Genomic DNA, 20,666 nt, shown 5'->3' with positions numbered 1-20,666 from the left:
TCCAGTAATCAACGCGATCTGATCTAAAATAGAGTCCGTTTTTATTCAGTGAGCCCGATCTACCTGCAACCGGAAGCAAACAATGGCATCTCCACTTCCACCTCTGATGTAGGGGAAGCAGAGTCTTTGGATCTACCACCTCCTACTGGTGAAGAAACACCAGTCATCGTGGGGATCAACCCTGACGGTAGCTTGAAAAAGAAGGATGGGAGCCAGCAACATATACCTGTTGTTATCATCCCTCCTACATCACCTGCTCCTGTATTACAACAACCTACAACAGCTACAACTCAACAACCTTTAAACGTATCTGCAATCGTTCAAGACGCTTTACAACAGCAACGCAAAGAGTTTTTGAAAGATTTACAGGCTTCTGAACCGACAGATGAAAACAGTAGCGACAGTGTTGTGACGACAGGTGATTCAGTTGCACAACAGGTCACGACAACACTGGCCACACCTCAACAGCAGAATATTGAAATTTTTATTGAACAACCTACAGCGGGTGAGTAATTTTCTCAGAAATAAAGAAAAAATGTAATTGGTACTGTTTACAGAGAGAGTGGAGTCTTCACAAATCGATCCTCTATAGCTCGAATGTCTCCTTAACTCGAACAAGTTTTCTCGTCCCTTCAGTTAACAATGCCTTGTAAACTTTACTCCATAAAATCAAAAGTTCCTTGACTCGAACAAATTTGTGTTCCCCGTGCGTGTTCGAATTATGTAAATTCTACTGTAGTTGAAGCTTGTTTTAACCAACATTTATCAAACGTCATATGTGTATTAGATGGACGTTCTTTTTAACTGAAATGCAATAACGAATGCAGCTTTCAAATCTTTCGGATTTAATTTGAACAGGATCTTTGAAGACAACGACGACACCTGCGATAATTACAACACCAAGCCAGGCGACACCAAGACCTGTCGCGCCACAAGTCTCGAGGCACGAGGCCAAGACTTCATCAACAGATATTGAAGACCAAAATCAAGACCCACTCTTTGGTGAATCTAATGATGTCTTCAATGACCAAACAACTAGCTCTATACAAGGGAAACAACAAGATGGAGAGCATAGCAAAATAAAAACTAAACCCTCCATTGTTGATACATTACAAAAAATGCAAGAAAAAGAAAATGAGAAATTCGAAAAGAAGATTGAAACAAAATTTGACAATGTTTTGAAATTGACGAAAGGAAGTACGGTGAATGTGACTAAAACACACTTGGCAACAACACCAAAGTCAATTTCTCCGACAACAGATACTACGGATAGAAATCACGAATTCGATGAGCTGAAAGGAGCCATCACAAATCTGACGAAAGGTACAGTTTGTTCAATTTAAGTTTCATTGTCTCACGGTCCCGCAACCCGGTGAAACTTCCAACAGTGGGGATGAAAATTTAATTTTTTTCGAAATCCCATTGGGGAGAAATCCTATTGTTCTCAGTGAAAAAAATCCAGTGGAGATAGTTTTGTAGTGCAATTTTTTCTTTTGAATTTTAAAAGGGGATGAAATCAGTTAAGTTTCTATTGGGGCTGAAATGTAAGCTAGGGACGAAATTTGGCCAGATTTTCCAGTGAGTTTGGTGTCCCAGCGGGTCTGTGACATAGGGGTGTGATATAAATTCAAATACATCTATATTAATCATGGAACTACAAAACATATCTACAATCTTGATTTTCTTCACTTTCGTTATAAAAGGTATCAATGCTATGAGAAAGGATGAGAACAACTTGAGAATGTCGTTGAAAACAACATCTACACCGAAGACAACGCCAACCACAACAACATCTACAACCACACCTACCAAGATAAAATCTGATGGTATGACAATACTTTCGTGTTCAATAATCCACCATCTTATAATTTGCAGCAGTCATCAATGAAAACTGTCCCCAACGCTTTAATACTTCAATTTGATCGACTTTTTCCAGTTCTTAAGCGTATCGCCTTCATCTCCATCGGGATATGTGGCCTTTGAAATTCAGTATTGCAACCAGATTTTTTATCATCAGAAAGGCTTTTGTTCTCGTCATTAAGAATGCTGAAATCAGAATTAAATAAAACAGGCGAATTACTGTCCACACATGGAAACACCAAGTACCTGGTGTTACACTGTAAAAAATAATTTTCTAAAAAGTAGATAAAAACTCTTAATACTAGATAAATTATCCCACTTTCAAGATAAATTTTCTATTCCGATGGGTAAGAAATTTTATCTTGATTTGAGATGGCATAGATTTTTTATCTAGAAGAATTTTCTTGTTTTAAGATTAAAACCAAGTGCACATTTCAACCTAAATAATCTTGTTTTAAGATGATATTTTTCTCAAAACAGGATAATATTATTAGATATTTTTTCTTGTCATATCTTGTTTTTAGATATTTTCACAATAGAGATCTTTCTTGATTTAAGTTGTTGTATATGGGAATTACCCAGTTGACACATTGTAAAGACAGAAATGGGTACCGACAGAAATGTGTGGTTTTCAATAAAATTGAGTCTGTATAATTTGAGCCAAAAGGCTGGTATTTCATCTTTTCTCCGTGATTAAAAAGCCGCAAAAATCTCAAGTTCGGCAGACCAACAATACATCCATGGACGAATTTGAGATTTTTGGATCCTATCATCAACAAAAATAAAGTAGGCCTGTTGAAAGCCTTTCATATATACATCTTTAAGAGTAATAACAATTAACGAAAATATTAACATGTATACACCTTTATTTATCTGTACGCAAATATTCCATTCAAAAACAATTTCAAGTTAAAATCCTTAGTGTATGCGAGACTTTGCTCCTGAAAAAAAGTTTGAAAAGTACGAAAACGAACTGTATCTAAATTATTAACAAAAAATAAGCTCTACAAAAGTTCTAAAAACTCGATAGTAGTTATAAAATAAACCACAAAATGAAATACAACCCTGTCTCACAGCCCCGGTGGAACTTTTTTCCTCGTTGGGGATAAGAATTTCAGTGCAAATAGTTTATTTCGAATGGGGAAGGAATCAAAGTCAATTTCCCAGCAGTGGGACCGAAAGGTTTTTTTCCTACCGGCACGAAATTTTTGTCAAATTTTCCAGTTGGGCGGGGGTCCCAGCGGCTCTGTGACATAGAGGTGTCGAAATCGCTGGGTAGAAATTCTGAAGTCCTTTTACTGCATTATTAAAGCTTTCGTAATGAGAATCATTACAACAAGTGTCTTTGAAGACGATCCGGTGCTAGATTGTCATGCATGCAGGTAATCAGCTCTGTCTGTTGGATAGTATTCGTGGAGCAAGTAAAACAAAACCATTAAACATAAGAAACCGAGTGGAAGCGGCTCCACCGTCAAAATCTTGCTACCGTACATCGATAAACGATTTCCATGTCCTAACTTCTACCATTAGTCTTGGCATCTCAGGCAAACAGTTCTTTCTTTCTTGCGTTCGGTCGATCAGTCTCCTGTAGAAAAGGAAATTAGAATATATTAGACTTCACAAGCCAACATAACTCAAAGATAAGTAAGTGCTTCTTTCCACCTACGTTTGCTAAATGACTCTGAAGAGATTTTGTACTTGGAGTAATGAAGACGCAAATATTGAAGGTGCTGGGTAAACAATTACAAAAATTTTCTTACCTTTTGAAGACGACTTGTAGAGATGTAGACATGTAGATGACGTTTCACTTCCGGGTTTGCACTTCACTTTTCCTGAAAAAAAAATACGAAGAGCTTTGATTTCAATATAAATGGCTTGTACCAGAAAAAAAGTCCAAAATAGTATTCAAGGTTTTTACGCAGAAGCAAACGGGCTGCTCCATTAAGGTAGCCCGGTAGTCTGCACAATTTAGGTAGCACATGACTGCAAATTGTTTCCACACTAACTTGCCAAATGTTACAGTAATATTTCTAAGGTTTATTGTAGAAGCAAACGGGCCTCTCCATTAAGGTAGCCCGGTAGTCTGAACAATTTAGGTAGCACATGACTGCAAATTGTTTCCACACTAACTTGCCAAATGTTACAGTAATCTTTCTAAGGTTTTGTAGAAGCAAACGGGCCTTTCCATTAAGGTAGCCCGGTAGTCTGCACAATTTAGGTAGCACATGACTACAAATTGTTTCCACACTGACTTGCCAATGCGTGCCAATGTTACTGTTATCTTTCTAAGGTTTTGTAGAAACAAACGGGCCTTTCCATTAAGGTAGCCCGGTAGTCTGCACAATTTAGGTAGCACATGACTACAAATTGTTTCCACACTGACTTGCCAATGCGTGCCAATGTTACTGTTATCTTTCTAAGGTTTTGTAGAAGCAAACGGGCCTTTCCATTAAGGTAGCCCGGTAGTGTGCACAATTTAGGTAGCACATGACTACAAATTGTTTCCACACTGACTTGCCAATGTTACTGTTATCTTTCTAAGGTTTGGTAGAAACAAACGGGCTGCTCCATTAAGGTAGCCCGGTAGTCTGCACAATTTAGGTAGCACATGACTACAAATTGTTTCCACACTGACTTGCCAAATGTTACAGTAATCTTTCTAAGGTTTTGTAGAAGCAAACGGGCCTTTCCATTAAGGTAGCCCGGTAGTGTGCACAATTTAGGTAGCACATGACTACAAATTGTTTCCACACTGACTTGCCAATGTTACTGTTATCTTTCTAAGGTTTTGTAGAAACAAACAGGCTGCTCCATTAAGGTAGCCCGGTAGTCTGCACAATTTAGGTAGCACATGGCTACAAATTGTTTCCACACTGACTTGCCAAATGTTACAGTAATCTTTCTAAGGTTTTGTAGAAGCAAACGGGCCTTTCCATTAAGGTAGCCCGGTAGCCTCTGCACAATTTAGGTAGCACATGACTACAAATTGTTTCCACACTGACTTGCCAATGTTACTGTTATCTTTCTAAGGTTTTGTAGAAACAAACAGGCCTCTCCATTAAGGTAGCCCGGTAGTCTGCACAACTTAGGTAGCACATGACTACAAATTGTTTCCACACTGACTTGCCAATTTTACTGTTATCTTTCTAAGGTTTTGTAGAAGCAAACGGGCTTCTCCATTAAGGTAGCCCGGTAGTCTGCACAATTTAGGTAGCACATGACTAAAAATTGTTTCCACACTGACTTGCCAATTTTACTGTTATCTTTCTAAGGTTTTGTAGAAGCAAACGGGCCTCTCCATTAAGGTAGCCCGGTAGTCTGCACAATTTAGGTAGCACATGACTACAAATTGTTTCCACACTGACTTGCCAATATGTTACTGTTATCTTTCTAAGGTTTTGTAGAAACAAACGGGCTGCTCCATTAAGCTAGCCCGGTAGTCTGCACAATTTAGGTAGCACATGACTACAAATTGTTTCCACGCATTTATGAATTTAAAATTTATGCTTGGCCATACCATCTCTTTCAATAATACTGATGTTACAAATTTCGCTAAAATATCCCAATATGTTTTTCATGCTCTTGTGATTATAAAGTGAAAAAGCGTCAAAACACATGTGTAGGAATGTTATATATTTCAATTTTGTAAAGTGAACAGATGAAAAATACTCATCTTTCATGGTTCGCGTCTTGTCTTTTCTCTTCTCTCATCAAAAAGAATCTCTTCCATATACTAAACTTCTCTTACAAAAATTTTCAAAAAATTGTTGAAAAAATAACGTAGCGAGTTTCTTTATTCAATAAACTCTATTGATAAAAAACAAAAGAAATTTAATGCTTAGTAAACCCTTTTCTTTCTCTGCGCACTTTCTACAAAAACATTAGAAAATTTATCTTATTTTAGGATAACCTGTACTTTTTTCAAAACTCGAAAATTTGAATCTTAATTTAAGAGATGTGATCTTAAAATCGGTTAAGTTTTCTTAAATTGAGATGATTATCTAGCTTAAGAAAATTATTTTTTACAGTGTATCATCCAGTAATTAATTTATTTCCTATTTAGACCATCACGAGCTGAATTCGTTACGTCATCAAATGTCAGATCTCAAAGAGAACATTTTGAAATTGCAATCCAAACAACAAGAGGCTGCGAAACAAGGTTTGATAAATCGAAGAATTACACGGATGTAGCGATCAATTTTTTTGGTTAAAATAAATTCTATTAGCTAAAGCTGTTCTCTGGTGTGGGACATTCAATACTGTGTTTTGATAACTTTAGAAGAGTTTTAAGTCACAAAGAGGGGTGCTAAGCCAATTTAGAAAATACAAAACCAAAGAAATTTTCAGTTGGACTAGGGACTAGTTAAAGTTTCTGTCAGCTCCTGAAAATGAAATATCATAAACTTTTTTTCATTTTAGCTAACAACAACACGAAGCAAATTGTCCCTAACCAAACGAGTGAGCAAGACACGGCAGAAGTCCAACACCTCCAGAAAGCCATTTCAAATCTGACGAATAAAATAAAGAGTATGGAAGAAAATGAAGAAAAGATACGTAAAGAAGATGAAGAGAAGAGAAAGAAAGAGAACGAAGAAACGAAAGAATATAATGAAAAAGGTAAACAGCGATCTCATTGCGAAAACCTCTCTTAAAAAAACCTAACGGGCTCTGCTCTGAAATTGGAACCGGAAGGGAAATTCCGTACATTAGTTCTAGCAATGGAGTGGAATATCAATCAAGTATAAAAAAAAGCAGATTTTCTTGACAGGAGCAAAATTTCGTCATTACTAGAGGCCCTAGAGTACAATTCATAGCGGGTCGGGCGAATCCTATCAGGTCAGTGACAAAGGTGTATCTAGGTATTCACATCACCATCGAGATGCAACACTTTTTTTTATAAGAGCAATTCTTTAAGAATATCGAGGCTTAAAACGCCAAAAATTAAGAATGATGCTGAGCCTGGAATGGCTGCATTTTTAGACTAAATTGAAGGTCAAATTAGTAAATATTCACTGGTCCTTATAAAAAAGCGTGTAATACAATTTTGAGCTTTAAGATTCTTAGTAATCTGATTAGTAAAAAAATTGAAAATATAAAATTACTATTTTTAAATTTTCAGAAACGAACACAAAAGCGTCATCAACGACGAGCAAACCAACAAAGAATATCATTATGGAAGGAATGGCGCATCAATTGAACGATTTGTCCAAAGAGGTGCAGAAATTAACAAAATATGAAGAAGGACACACGACAACGACGGCAACACCGGGTACTAGACATCCCATCAACGTAAATTCAGGTAAAGAAATCATCAAACATGTTTGACATTAATATAATACACGTTTTTTTTTTTATAAGAACAAACTATATAAGAACATAAGGCTTCGAGGCCCAAAAATTTAAGAACATTCTAAGAACATTATAAGGCTTTGGAGACTTAAAAACATGCATTTTCTTAAGAAATTACATCAAAATGCTCAAAAAATGCTGAAAATAAGAACATTTTAAGAACATTTTTAGGCTTCAAATCTAAAAAACTAAGAACATCCGAAGGCTTCGAAAATTTTTGACGTTCTTATAAAAAAAAACGTGTATCAAGTTCTATTGCCAAAGATGTTACGAGAAATAAAAGCGTGGAAATCGTGTCCTTTTTTGAAGACATTTTAAAGACTCCACTCTCGAAGAGGCTTTTCCTTTTCCAAAATTTCTTAATACTTCATTTTAAATGACGCAGTCCTTTACTCGTGTTCTATTGCGAGTGTGAAAGGCGAAAAAGGTGTGGTCGATCCCAGAGGGCTGACGATCGGGCGGCTTCTTAAGGTTCAGCCAACCTTCGACGACTAACCAAGGTCGCCAGCGTTCTAACGAGAGAAATACGTGATAACCAATCCTCAACGGACCACGGTTAAGAGAAGGTTCAAGCTCCATACATATCGAAACAGTTTTGGTTTAAATTCTGCTTGTGGTTATAAGATATTGAGATGGTAGTCTGCATCAAATCTAAATTATTCTAATTTTTTTGTGAAACACCAACAATCTTCAATAACATGAAAATAATTGTAGGGTACAGGCTAATGAGATTGTATAATTGGAAATTCCCACTTCACTTTTGTTGCTATGGTGATATGAATGGAATTTGACTCGAAGTAATAAATGTTTAATCTGTTTTCATTGTGTTGGTTGAAAACAATGTTTGATGAATTTTTAATTAAACATGGGGGGAAACTATAGTATAAAAAGGAAGGAGCTGCGACTGCGAATATCCCCATCTAAAAAAACATTTTATCGATTTTGACTGCTTCCATTTCTACTGTCGGGCTAACAATTCATTTTCATTCTAATACTACAGTTGCAATTTATTTCATACTTTTAATTGAAACGCCCCTGTCTAAGTGACCCGGTCAGATCCACCCTGGTGAAAAAAAAGCGAAAAGAAATTGCCAAAATTCAAGACGGAACTTATGGCCGTTATAGGAATTCCTAACCCGGTGAAAATTCATCATGTCACTAGGACAGGGTGTATTTTAAGTGATAAAAAACAGCCAATTCCTTTTTTTCTATCATAGGACATTCTTTATCAACAGAACCAAACCAGATACTGGCAAAGCTTGAAAAGGATATTGCAAATTTTACTAAAACTGTTGAGAAAAATGAACACGAAAATGATAAACAAGATACCTTACTACGAGAATCGATCAGTAAAGAACTTACACATTCGAATGATGAAGCGAAGAGGTTGTTTCAAAAGGAGGAGGACATTGAACGAAAACTCTCCACGGTGAAGAGTGAAAATTCGGTAAAATCACATGAGAAGGAGGGCGAACAATTCAAGAAAGCACCAATCAAGGAGGGAGAAAGATTTGGGGCATCCTCTGTGAAGGAGATCAAGAATATGGAACACGCAAATCTAGAGGGTAGCATTCAAAAGGAAACGAAAGAAAATTTAGATCAGAGAATACAAAAAATGGTCGATAGCGCACTTAGGAAAAACCACATCAGTACTACACAGCGGCAATTTCACGATACTGTGACATACCCAACTCCTATACCGTTACACGAACTAAACACAACACCTAAGAATTTAGCCTCAAATCTAGCCTCGAAGCTTGGAAATATGGAGGATAGGAACGAGGCTAACGATGACGAAACAGAAGTTGAAGTGACACACTCACTAAAGAAAACTTTGAACGGCGACAATGCTGGTGTTTTAGAAAGTGTGCCCACGACTCCCGATTATGATTTGTTCCGACCGACAACTAAACCAAGATATACACTCCGACAAATGTTATTACCGGACCTTGGCTTCAAGCCGAGTAGAAGGTTGACGACACATTTTGATTCGAATCTTGAAACAGCTTTTGGGAAACTAGACACTGAGGACCAATCCACGACAGAAGCCCCTCTATCGAGACATCACCACAAAATGCCGGAAACGGCTGTCGACTCTGCTGCCCTAACACCAGACAAAGAGAATAAGAGCGACTTAGGGCAGCTACCAGAGAGGACTGGTGACAATGACGATTTATTTGAGCCCATTGAAATGACCAATCACAAAGCAGGTTTCCGTAGCAATGAGGAGGATGATGATGAACTAGATTCAATTGCTTTAAAGAACATGCTGAGGGACAGGAAAGATAGAATTAAGTCAACGTCGGACGATACAGAGAAGTCAATAGAATCGGAAGACATAGATAATAGCCTTGACTTTAACAAGAAGTTTGAGAATATCGAATTTCATCCTGAATTTACATCAACTAACGGGAAAAGTCGAGGACAAGACGAGTTCGCTTTTTCCACTCCACGCCCAAAAACCACACCCGTGGGCGGTACAACACGCCCTCCAGAAACGGAAAGAGAAGGACCAAACATGGTGGATATAACTGAAATCTTGATGAATCGGCACAAAACAACATCCCACCCTACTAGTATCACACAGACGAAAAGTTTACATCGAGGCGGAGCTGATATGACACTTGATCGATTTTTCAACGCCACGGGTGTGAAGGGTGTGAAGGGTGTGAAAAATCATGAGATTGTGAAGAAAAATAGAATTGAAAAATTGAAGATGAGGGATGAGAAGAAAGATTTACTACCAGTCGTTCCAGGTAAGGGTTTTGCTTTTTTATATTCCTGAAACCACTTGAACGAATTTAAATACTGCGATACACGTTTTTTTTATTAGAACACCTAAAATTTGGCTGAGCCTGGATGTGCTTATTTTTTTAGCAATTTTCAGCCTGAAATGTTCTTAGATGCGTTCTTAAATTTTCAGACTACTCTAAATTAACAATATCATGCAAAATAAAGAGCACTTAAAATTGATAAAATTTGGACAATATTTGACTCTCGATTTAGAAAATCCATTCCTAAGTTTGTTTAAAACTGCTTGAAAAGAGGAAAAAATTGTAGTTTCTTGTCATTTTTTTCCAAACTGAGGCTGGGCATGTTCTTACGATGTTCTTAATTTTTCGACGAATTTCAGCCTCAATGTTCTTATAAACTGGGTTCTAATAAAAGAAACGTGTATTAAACAGGATCTCGGATTTTTATATAATTCATCACGTTTAAACACATTAAGAGGCTGAACTAAACTTATCCCTTATTGACCTAAAAAAAGCCATACAAAATAATTTTAATCTTTCCTGTAGTTCTAAGAAACCTAATCTTCTAGCTGAGCTTAAGTCTGTGTTTAGTGTGTTTAGCTTGTGTTCCACTCTAGTATCCTATTTTGAGTATATTTACTTCTGGGAATCTGAAAATATTCTTAACGTTTAAGTCAGTTAAACGAAATTCAACTCACCAGCGCCCACCCGCCCCACCAAATCATGGGCGGTCTTTGATTTTGCAAGAAATTGCAGAAATATACACCTGTTTACTCACATTGAGGATGGATAAAACAGCGTCTACAAATAACTAAAGAAAGCGTCTTTTAAATGAACACTATTCAATTTCCCGAAGAAGAATAATTTGGTTGAAAAAGAAAAGCTTTGAGTTATGCTGAAGTCAAAATTTTGTAGAAAATTCGACCAAGGAGATAGGTCAGAGTTTAAAAATTCAGAAAGCTTGGTAACCTGAAACATGTGATTTTTTGTTTTTATGTACTAAATGTAAAGGGCTTATACCTTAAGTACCTTATTAAAGATATTCCAATGACGTTTTAGTAACTGGATTAATAATTGCATCTTAGATTTCAGAAGAGTAGAGTTTGAGATATAATTATTACCAAAGATATTGCATGACTATTTTATCACTGGGTCTTGAAAAAGAAAACCCATACTGGCCGTTACATATTTCTTGATGAAAAAACGATTCAAAAAGTGTGCTGGGATTCAACCAAAGTGTGACCATTTATTTCATACTTGTGTTGTTGCTATGGTTACTTGAAGGTAAGTACAATTTGAGAGTCGGGTTAAGTTTGCGGATGTACTAGGTTTTGAGTCGAAACTTTAACTATAATTTTCCAAGATTCTTCGAGGATATTTAATGATGAAAAGCCTACAAAATCATGAATAAAAGACTAGAATAGGCATCTAAATTTTCTTTCAAGAGTGTCTAAAATTGTATACATTTTCACTGTGAAAAGATTGATCGGCGTCTCAGAATGGTAGATGGAGATGTGTAAAGTCCCAGCCAATTCCATAAATATAGTGTATGAAGGAGGTATATGTGGGACGTAGTGGGACGCTCTAGAGTGTTCCACTTGAGCGTCCCACTATCGTCCCACTTAGCGTCCCATCGTCCCACGTCCCTGCAAAATCTATGAGGGAGTGCAGACGTTTATGACATATTCATTATCTTTTGATACAACAAAGACAATAATTACAGTGTCGTAAAAACCGCTCCCGTCCATACATTTGCAGGGTATCTCGCTACGCCTATGATCGTCCCACGTCCCACTTATCCAGTATGCAAAATATAGTTTATGAAGGAGGTCTCCCCCCATCAATTCCTGTCTTTATTGTGTAGGTTTTAAGTGACAAAGAGAGTACTCCGTTCAAACCAGTTTTAGCAGGGAACCTTTTAAAAGTTCTTTTGTAATTACCAAGATAGCATAACATTGTAAGAAACCGATTCAATCTGTTTGTTACCGTGTTGTGCTCATCTTGAAATTACAAGGTGAAAAATTTTTTGGAACCAATATACGTTTTTTATATAAGAACATACAAAATTTTTGAAGCCTTCGGATATTTATAACTTTTTGAGTTTTAAGCCTAAAAATGCCTTATTTTCGCCATGTGAGTATATTTTTGGTCCGATTTCCTTAAGAAATTGGGTGTTTTAGAGTCCGCAAAGCCTTAAGGGCTCTGACCATAGTCCAAAAATTAATTTTGGTATTTGAACATAAAAGTTATATTTCAGGTTCCTTAACACTTTTAACAAAGAATTGCCTTTATAAATTGCTTTTTAATCGAATCCCTTAAGAGTAATTAAGAATTTAATTGCAAAAATGACGTTATGAACTTTAAAAAGATGTTAATAATATGTTGCATCACCCTCTTTTACAAAAAGTGCTTAGTTTTAATGGGTAATTAAATTTTTTGTTTCAAAATTCCTTTACACTGTCTGCAAAGAATTGAACTATTTTAAATTTTGCGGAAAATTTTTCTAAAAAGATGTGTCAAAAGTTATGTCGTTTTTTTTAAGCAAAATCCAGATGAAAAATTGATGAAAAACCACTATTTTGAAGATTTCGAGACAAAGAAGCATTTACAAAAATTTTCCGCAAAAATTTTTATTGTTCGGTAAAAGATACACCATGTACTGCGAAAAAATTTTCAAAATGTTTTTTCTTCGCCGAAACTAAGCTCTTCAAAGTTGAAATACTCTTCCTCGCAAAAGTCTTCATTTTCTTCTTCATCAAATTTTTTCAATGCAATTTTTGAATTTTCAGATTCAGGAATAGTTTGTCTAACAGAAAATGTATAACATGCCATAGTTTTGTTGGTTACATCAGTCAGAAAACACATTTTAAACACGGCAATTATGAAAAATTCACTATGGTCAGAGCCCTTAAAATAATCTTAACTTGTTCTCATATAGTTTGTTCTTACAAAAGAAAACGTGTAAGTTTTTTTTCTACACTTGTGAGATATAATGAATTGAAGATTTTTATAGAAAGCATAACATTGTAAGAAGCCTTTCACCGGCTTTTTACGCTGTTACGCTTTCTGGGAGACTCTTGCTAACGAAAAAGGTCTCCAAAACCTGGCATAATTGAACTTTTTCTATCTTTGAAAAATAAGGTTTGAGATTTTTCTAGAAAGCATAACATTGTAAGAAGCCTTTCACCGGCTTTTTACGCTGTTACGCTTTCTTGAATTTTCTTGCTTATCAACAAAACTTTATTGGAAATAGTTTGAATTGTATCGTTGATAGGAAACATGTAAGTGTTGCCGTGGAAATATTGACATTTTTTGTAACATGTAGAACAGTACATCTCTATCGACCCTGATTATACTGGTCTTCAAGTAGCACTTCTTCACCAATGAGTTAAAGAAAGTATTAGCTCAGTCAACATGGAAATCCATTCCTTTCACATTTTTGTATCATTTCGGTCCACACATTACTGCTCAATTCTATTCCGAAACAAAGAAAAGACATTCTAATGGATGGTTAGAATCGACGAAAAACTTTTAGCCAATATCTTTACTTAGTTTCAGCGTAGAAGATGGAGTGAAATACGTGAGCGTGGCCTCTATCAAACAAGATGTAATAGTTACCGGACAGATGCGAGAAAATCCGGAACAAGTAGAATATTTCCATATTTCGAGCAAATGTCTGATAACTGGTTTATCAGTAATCCAAAAAATGCACTTTTTGTGTAGGAAAAAAGCGCAGATACAAGATATATTGTACTCTTTTTAACGGTTGGCGTGAAAACATTAGCTATTTCTTTCACTCAATACTTTGAACAACTTTTCAATCCATCTCATCTTTCTTTTCAATTTTTAATATTTTAGCAACAAGTGGATCATTGATTCACTACGGGTTCGAGCAACATGAACTAAACAATGTGGCAGATGATAGTGGCAATCATATCAATGCTTTGTTAATGAATGGAGCACGTGTGACCAAGCAAGACGCAAAATGTGGCGCTGCCCTTGATTTAAACGGTGGAGAGCTTATTATCCGTGGTCAAACTCTATCAAATAGAGGTATTGATGCCATAACTATAGCCATGTGGGTGAAAGTAAGAAACGAGAAAAGAGATTTATCGCTTTTTAACGTAGACAGTAAGACCTTGGATGGCTCAGGTGCTGTTTTGGCACTCGAAATTAAAGATGGTAGACTACATTGGAGCCACGTGGATGAGACAGGGGAAGTTGTTTTTCATTTGGAGACTGTACAGAAATCGACTATGCCTGTAGGGCTTTGGTCACACGTGGCTGCTACTTATGACCCCGCAAAAGGCTTCGCAAGGTTGTATATAGATTCACAATTCATCAAAGAAGTACAAGGGAATGGTAAAATGTCATCACAATTCAATGGGAAGATTTCGATTGGTCGAGACGGTTCGTTACCAGGCCTCGTTGACGAGTTCTATTTCTTTGAGAAAGCACTCTCATTCAACGATGTCAAAGATCTATCGGAGCTTTGTAACGTTGGCGGTGATTATCCGATCCCGATGGAAAATGCTGCCGACTTGCAACGATTATCGACCGATAAAAACCGTAAAACAGAAGTCGGGAACCGACATTCAAAAGTCGCTTTTCACGAAGATGACACCGACACTACTCGGGATAATTGTCGTAAGCAGATTGCATTTCATAATACCGACTTACGTGGCAGCGAAACGTCCGGCGTTTTTACCGACGTCGGTGACGTGACGTCTTTAGACGAATGTGTCGAAAGATGCTGTGCGTCAAAAGAATGTCATATAGCGTACATGAAGAAACGACGCTGTTTTACTGTCGTTTGTCATTTTCCGTCGTTATGCCAACCGGTCAAAGTTGGCCGTTCATTGGTTCATGTGGCGTTCGTGAATAGAAATGGTGAATCCGTTTACATTAAAGGTACCCTGTAATTTAAATAAATACCATATTTGTCTTCAAAGGTTTCAAAAAAACAACAGTTGACTCTCTCTAATTCGATTTTCAAGGGAACAAGAATTTTCGTCGAATAAGAAGTACGGAGGGTTTTTTTATGCGACTTTCAAGCTGAGCGGACCAATGTTTTAACTTGAATTACAGAGAGATTCGAATAAGGAAAATTAGGATCAGAGAGAGAGTTGCCTATATTTCAAATTTTTAGAGCACGGTCTGGAGAGTTTAACCATCGCCGGTGCGATTCTTTTAAGACAATTACAAATACACCAATATCAACACTGCACTTATAAAGCACAAGCTTCATGTGATGATTGACGTCTAACATCTATAATAATGAGATAGCCATATGATATTTTTTCGACCGTGGTCTAAACACAAACTAAAGAAAAGGGAAGAGAATTCAGACCTATGTTAAAAAGAGAATAAGAACATATCTTTAAGTTCCCACGTCATCTCCGTTAGCAATTAAGATATTAACATAAAAGTTTCTAGCGGCCCTTGTCGCACAAACACATTCAACTATCAATTTTCAATACCTTTTCAGATGAGACACCAAACCAATTAGACACATCAAATGAAAATGGAGGTGACGTCAGCCTTATTCACCATCTTACCACATCAACCACCACCACCACCACCAGCACTGCTGCACCAACCAATCAGCTTCGACGTTGTTTGCAAAGTAACGTGTACTATGGAGTGGCTTTGAAAGGAGGATGGACTTCTGGCAAATTCACTGATAAAGGTAATTTCTTTGTTCGTTTTGATAGTTAAAGGCTAAAGGCTACCTTACCTTTCGAATTCATAAAGACACCCCCTTCCCACAGACCCACTGGGAACCCTTCCCACAGACCCACTGGGAACCCTTTCCACTGGAAAAATTGTCCAGTATATCGTCCCCGGTGGAAAATTATCCTCTCATTTTTGTCCCCACTTAAAATAAACAAATAAACCAATCCTCACTGTAAACTATGATGCTTTTCTCCCATCCCCGCTGGATTTTCTGTCTTGAAAACAAAAGAATTGAAATCCCCGTTCATAAAAAATATCGAAATACAAATCCCCATCGAGTTTCACTCCGTAATTTTTATCCCCACTGGCTGAAAAAATCCTCCCGGGTCTGTGAGGAGGAGGTGTATAAAGAAGTAAAACTAGCTTTATTGAATAACAGAGACACATTGGATAAAGAGAAAATAATCTTTTTTAGGTATCGTGAAAACATGTATCAATTATTGTTGTGATGAGCAAGATTGTGATTTAGTCAATTTCTTTGTGGATATTTGCTTTAGGGTTGATACGTGTAAGAAATAACAAAACCTTGCGACGACAGGAACAAACTACCATATTTTCTTTATTTTTCCATGTAGGTATTGTGCCAGATCTGAAAACATGTGTCAATCATTGTTGCAATGAACCGGATTGCGATTTAGTCATGCTGTTGAGACAGAAGTGTTTCACCATACACTGCTACAGTCTGGATGACTGCCAGACCACACCCAATGGCCACGCCCATATCGCATATGTGGCTAGAGATGGCTACCATTTAAGTAAGTCCTCATTCTTTTATCCCTTTAAGAACTGACTGTTTTGTAAAAGAAAAAGGGTGATATGACTATCTCAACTTTTATTCAAAGATGAGACTCTTTTGGATATAAATGGAACCTTATGAAAATAATCATCAAATGATAAGTGAAGAAAATCAACTTGAAAGCAAAATCTTTTTGAATTTCCTCAGGATGTTCTAAATCAAATTCTTCTTGCAAATGTTAATTACGACCTTGGAACTTAAAAGTTTTGACTGGTGTAGCATTTGTAGGAAATTTCTTCATGGCAGAGATTGGAAAAGCTAGATTTGATTGCACATTGTATGTTTTCTCGGTCATATTATTCAAATCTAAAATTTTCAATACAATTAATCAGATCCGACCACAAGACCACCAACACATACTCGCCCAAAACCACGTATCTCAACTGAAGAACCTCACTCAGCGAATGGACCAACACGAAACGGACCACCAGTAAGCAACCACGCAAAGTATCCAAGCATGAGCGGAAAGAGGCCTGATATGGTCCTGCATTACACTTTTGAAAAACTTGATGAAGATCTGGTTATTGATGAATCGAGTTTTAACAACAATGGGAAATTACTTGAAGGTAAATACATATTCACGAGATTCAATCTGCCAACATTTCCCAGACATAACAATTTTAACAGCTATGAGTCGAAGGGGCGAATTTTTCAAATTGATTCAAAGTTACGCTCAAATGAATAAAAAGTGCTCAGGTGAAAAACTGCTAAAAGAATCACACCAATAAAAATTGATCCAAATTTTCAAAAACATTTTCATTGTATTTTCAGGTGCCAGCGTTTCACCAGCCGGCGGTATCCGTGGTAACGGTGTCTCATTCTTCGGTGGTGCAATCCTATTGGATAGTCAGACGTTCAAACCCAAACCTCTTAAAGCCATTACTGTTGCATTATGGGTTAAACTACAAGACGTGGCAGGACGGAATACGTTGTTTGCAACGATGGGACAGAACGAACGAAACGGGTTCCGTCTAACCGTCATTGAGGGGAAGATTAGTTGGCTTTACGTTATTGACGGACATGAAAAATCGTTCCAGCTACGTACAGGACCTATATTAACACGTAATAAGTGGTTTCAGATTACAGCCACGGCTGATGGAGACGTCGGGGAAGCAAAGGTTTACGTCAACGGTGGCATACAATCAATAGGTGTCACACGCGGTCAATTTTCAACCGATTGGGGCGTGAAGGCGGGATTCGGAGTACATGAGGGCGGCCATCCTTTACATGGAATCATGGACGATGTGTATATATTCTCATCAGCTTTATCTAAAGACGAAGTGTTAAACTACATCAAGAAATTCGATGAAATGCGTTTCCTAATGACTCCGGCACCTGTGACCGTCCCCGTGACTAGACGACCGACGCCAACGAGCCGAAAAATGACAATCAAGATCAAGACGTTCAAACCGTCTACAACAACGACGACTACAACAACTCCACCGACCACCACAACGACCAGTACAACAACAACTACGATACAACCAACAACATTCACAACACTGAGCACCAAAACAGTCACAAAACCATTATCTTTACAACAAAACAGATGCAAGTTCGGTAACGTTTACGAATACACAGACCTCAAAGGAGGACTCGGTGCTGGTAATTTCCTAGATCGTGGCATCACACCAAACGTACAAGTTTGTATGGAGCTCTGTTGCGCACACACTACTTGCGATCTTGCGTATGTGGTGTCTTCTAGATGTTACTTGGTGGAATGTTATACAACAGAGTTGTGCTCGGTTGTTCCCAAAGGACTTGGGTCAGTTTCGCCTGTCATTGGTATGATCATAAGACCAGATGGTCCGAAAAGTAAGGAACGCATTTTTTCATTTGTTTAGGACTAAAGGCTTGGGGACACAAAAAGTTTTTTTTCGTGTTGGTGCAATGCAACATGTACCATTCCACCAACACAACACGCTTTCTCGTGTCTCCACCCCATTTTTCTTTCTACCAATAAAAGTGAAATCTCACTTTTGTCCTTGGGACAATGGAGCAAAATTGATTCGAAGTGTGTAACACATAAGAAGTGCAATTTCTCCCAACTTGGTAGAAACTGACAACTGAAACTTACCATTCTAGGCTCGCAATAATTTCTTGCGAAAGTAATTCAATTTTGCCAATTTTCAGGTAAATTTTTTAGTACACTATTACTAAGTAAAACTCAAACCACTCCTCTTTCCATAGTTCCACAACTGGGCGACAATGTTGTTCTACCACCAACACGCCCATGGACCACCAACGAACCAGGCGTTACACCCGACTCTTTGAAAAACATGAAAGACCTCAAATTGGCGTTAGAAGATACATTAAACCCATTCAAACATAAAAAGAAGACACCAAAGAAATGTATTTTCAAAAAGACATTGTCCAAAACTACCTTCGTGGGTGGTTTAAAAGCAGGGAATTTCACCAATAAAGGCACTGTGACGTCAATGAGTGTCTGTAAAGCAATGTGTTGTCAGTCTGACAGATGTGACGTAGCAGTGATGATGAAGAACGGTTGTTTCTTATTGACATGCAAGAGTGCGGAACTTTGCAAGCCAAGAAAGGCGCAAACAGAAAGTTTCACATTGAAATTGGCATATCGAGACAAGGTTAAAGAAATGGAGGCAATCGAGACAGAGGAGGATAATGACGAAGGTATATTACTAATCTTTAAGCGAAATAATCATTTAAAAGTGCCTGTCAAAGCTTTCATTTTTCTATTCTATTTGCCCATACACGTATTTCGAAGACTCATCAGAAAGGCTCGGACAAAAGCGAACATTGAATGCTGTTGTCATTAGAATGATTAAAACACTGAATGTTGAGTTAAAACTCTACATTTTATTCTAAATTATTGACTTGGGAGTGTCTCTGAGGCGTAAAAACATCCAAAGTGAAAGAGATTGTTCAAATCAAAAGGTTTAAAATGTTGAATAGGCTTGAATAGGCGCGCTAATAATAAGCAACATGTAACTAAGGATCTCAGGAAAGCTATTATGCTCCGTTCCCAACTTAAACGCACTGCTAATAAAACAAAGAATCCTGAGGATGTTGCTCGTTATAATCGTCAGAGAAACTTTGTTGTTAATAAAAATAGGAAAGCTAAGAAATCTTTCTTCCTCAAAAATGACCCAAAACAATCTCCCAAGGGATTTTGGGACACCTTTAAACCTTTGTTCTCAAATAAGGTCAATATTGCGGGGGAAAGAATTCAGCTCGTTGAAAATGGAAGTATTTTATCTAATGACTTGGATATTGCTGAAACTTTCAACGATCATTACAATACTGTTACTGACAGATTGGACGTTCCAAGTTGGAACAATGTTACAGGTGAAGGCTCTGATAGTGTCAATTCCGCCATAAATAAATATGCTGATCATCCAAGTATAATCAAAATTCTTGAAAAAAGGCGTGATGTTGATAAATTTGAGCTCTCACCTGTGACAAATTCAGATATGCTTAAAGCCTTAAATCATCTGAATGAATCCAAGTCAGTCAGTGGTAGCATTCCTACTAAAATCATAAAGTTAGCCAAATTTGTTTGTGCTCCAACTTTGACATCATGCTTCAATAACTCTCTTCAATCTCAAAACTTTCCTGACAGCTTGAAGCTTGCTGATATAATTCCAGTCCATAAGAAAAACAGCAAACATGACAAGGATAATTACAGGCCCGTCAGTCTCCTCCCATCTCTGGCTAAAATCTTTGAAAAAAAACTTATTTCAAATCAACTCAACACCTTCTTTGAATCATTTTTCTCTAACGGACTCTGTGGTTTTCGTAAACAGTATAGCACGCAGAGTGCTTTACTAAATATGTTACGAAAATGGCAGAATTCACTGTCCAAATCAAAAAAGATTGGAGCAATTCTGATGGATCTGTCTAAAGCCTTTGACTGTTTGCCTCATGATCTTCTGATCGCAAAACTTTATGCATATGGATTGGATTGTAGAAGCCTAGCTTTTATGCAAAGTTATTTAAAAAACAGAAAGCATAGGGTCAGAGTTGGTTCATCGTTCAGTAATTGGCTACCTTTGCTATTTGGTGTGCCTCAGGGATCTATTTTAGGACCTATTTTTTCAATGTTTTTTATCAATGATTTGTTTTTCTTTGTTAATGAAGACGACCTCTGTAACTTCGCTGATGACGATACTCTGCACAAAAGTGCTTCGTCTCTAGAT

The 20,666-nt window shown here is 37.2% G+C and overlaps 2 protein-coding genes across 2 annotated transcripts in view; one reads left to right on the top strand and one right to left on the bottom strand.

Moving 5' to 3' along the window:
* Positions 1-20,666, bottom strand: part of LOC136802082 (prolyl 4-hydroxylase subunit alpha-1-like) — a 136,378-nt gene that overhangs the window by 56,087 nt on the left and 59,625 nt on the right. The window lies entirely within an intron of this gene.
* Positions 1-20,666, top strand: part of LOC136802003 (uncharacterized) — a 57,015-nt gene that overhangs the window by 27,164 nt on the left and 9,185 nt on the right. The window contains exons 6-19 of the mRNA XM_067058730.1: positions 50-505; positions 859-1,323; positions 1,704-1,826; positions 5,924-6,019; positions 6,389-6,477; positions 6,629-6,719; positions 6,980-7,159; positions 8,427-9,965; positions 13,821-14,873; positions 15,451-15,651; positions 16,274-16,453; positions 16,827-17,060; positions 17,266-18,309; positions 18,685-19,140. Coding sequence (XP_066914831.1) covers positions 50-505; positions 859-1,323; positions 1,704-1,826; positions 5,924-6,019; positions 6,389-6,477; positions 6,629-6,719; positions 6,980-7,159; positions 8,427-9,965; positions 13,821-14,873; positions 15,451-15,651; positions 16,274-16,453; positions 16,827-17,060; positions 17,266-18,309; positions 18,685-19,140 — 6,207 coding nt within the window. The remainder of the gene's footprint in view (positions 1-49; positions 506-858; positions 1,324-1,703; positions 1,827-5,923; positions 6,020-6,388; positions 6,478-6,628; positions 6,720-6,979; positions 7,160-8,426; positions 9,966-13,820; positions 14,874-15,450; positions 15,652-16,273; positions 16,454-16,826; positions 17,061-17,265; positions 18,310-18,684; positions 19,141-20,666) is intronic.

The sequence above is a fragment of the Clytia hemisphaerica genome, unplaced genomic scaffold (assembly GCF_902728285.1).
Source record: "Clytia hemisphaerica strain Z4C2 unplaced genomic scaffold, Clytia hemisphaerica genome assembly, whole genome shotgun sequence".
NCBI lineage: Eukaryota > Metazoa > Cnidaria > Hydrozoa > Leptothecata > Clytiidae > Clytia > Clytia hemisphaerica.
This window is presented reverse-complemented; position numbering and strand designations above follow the sequence as displayed.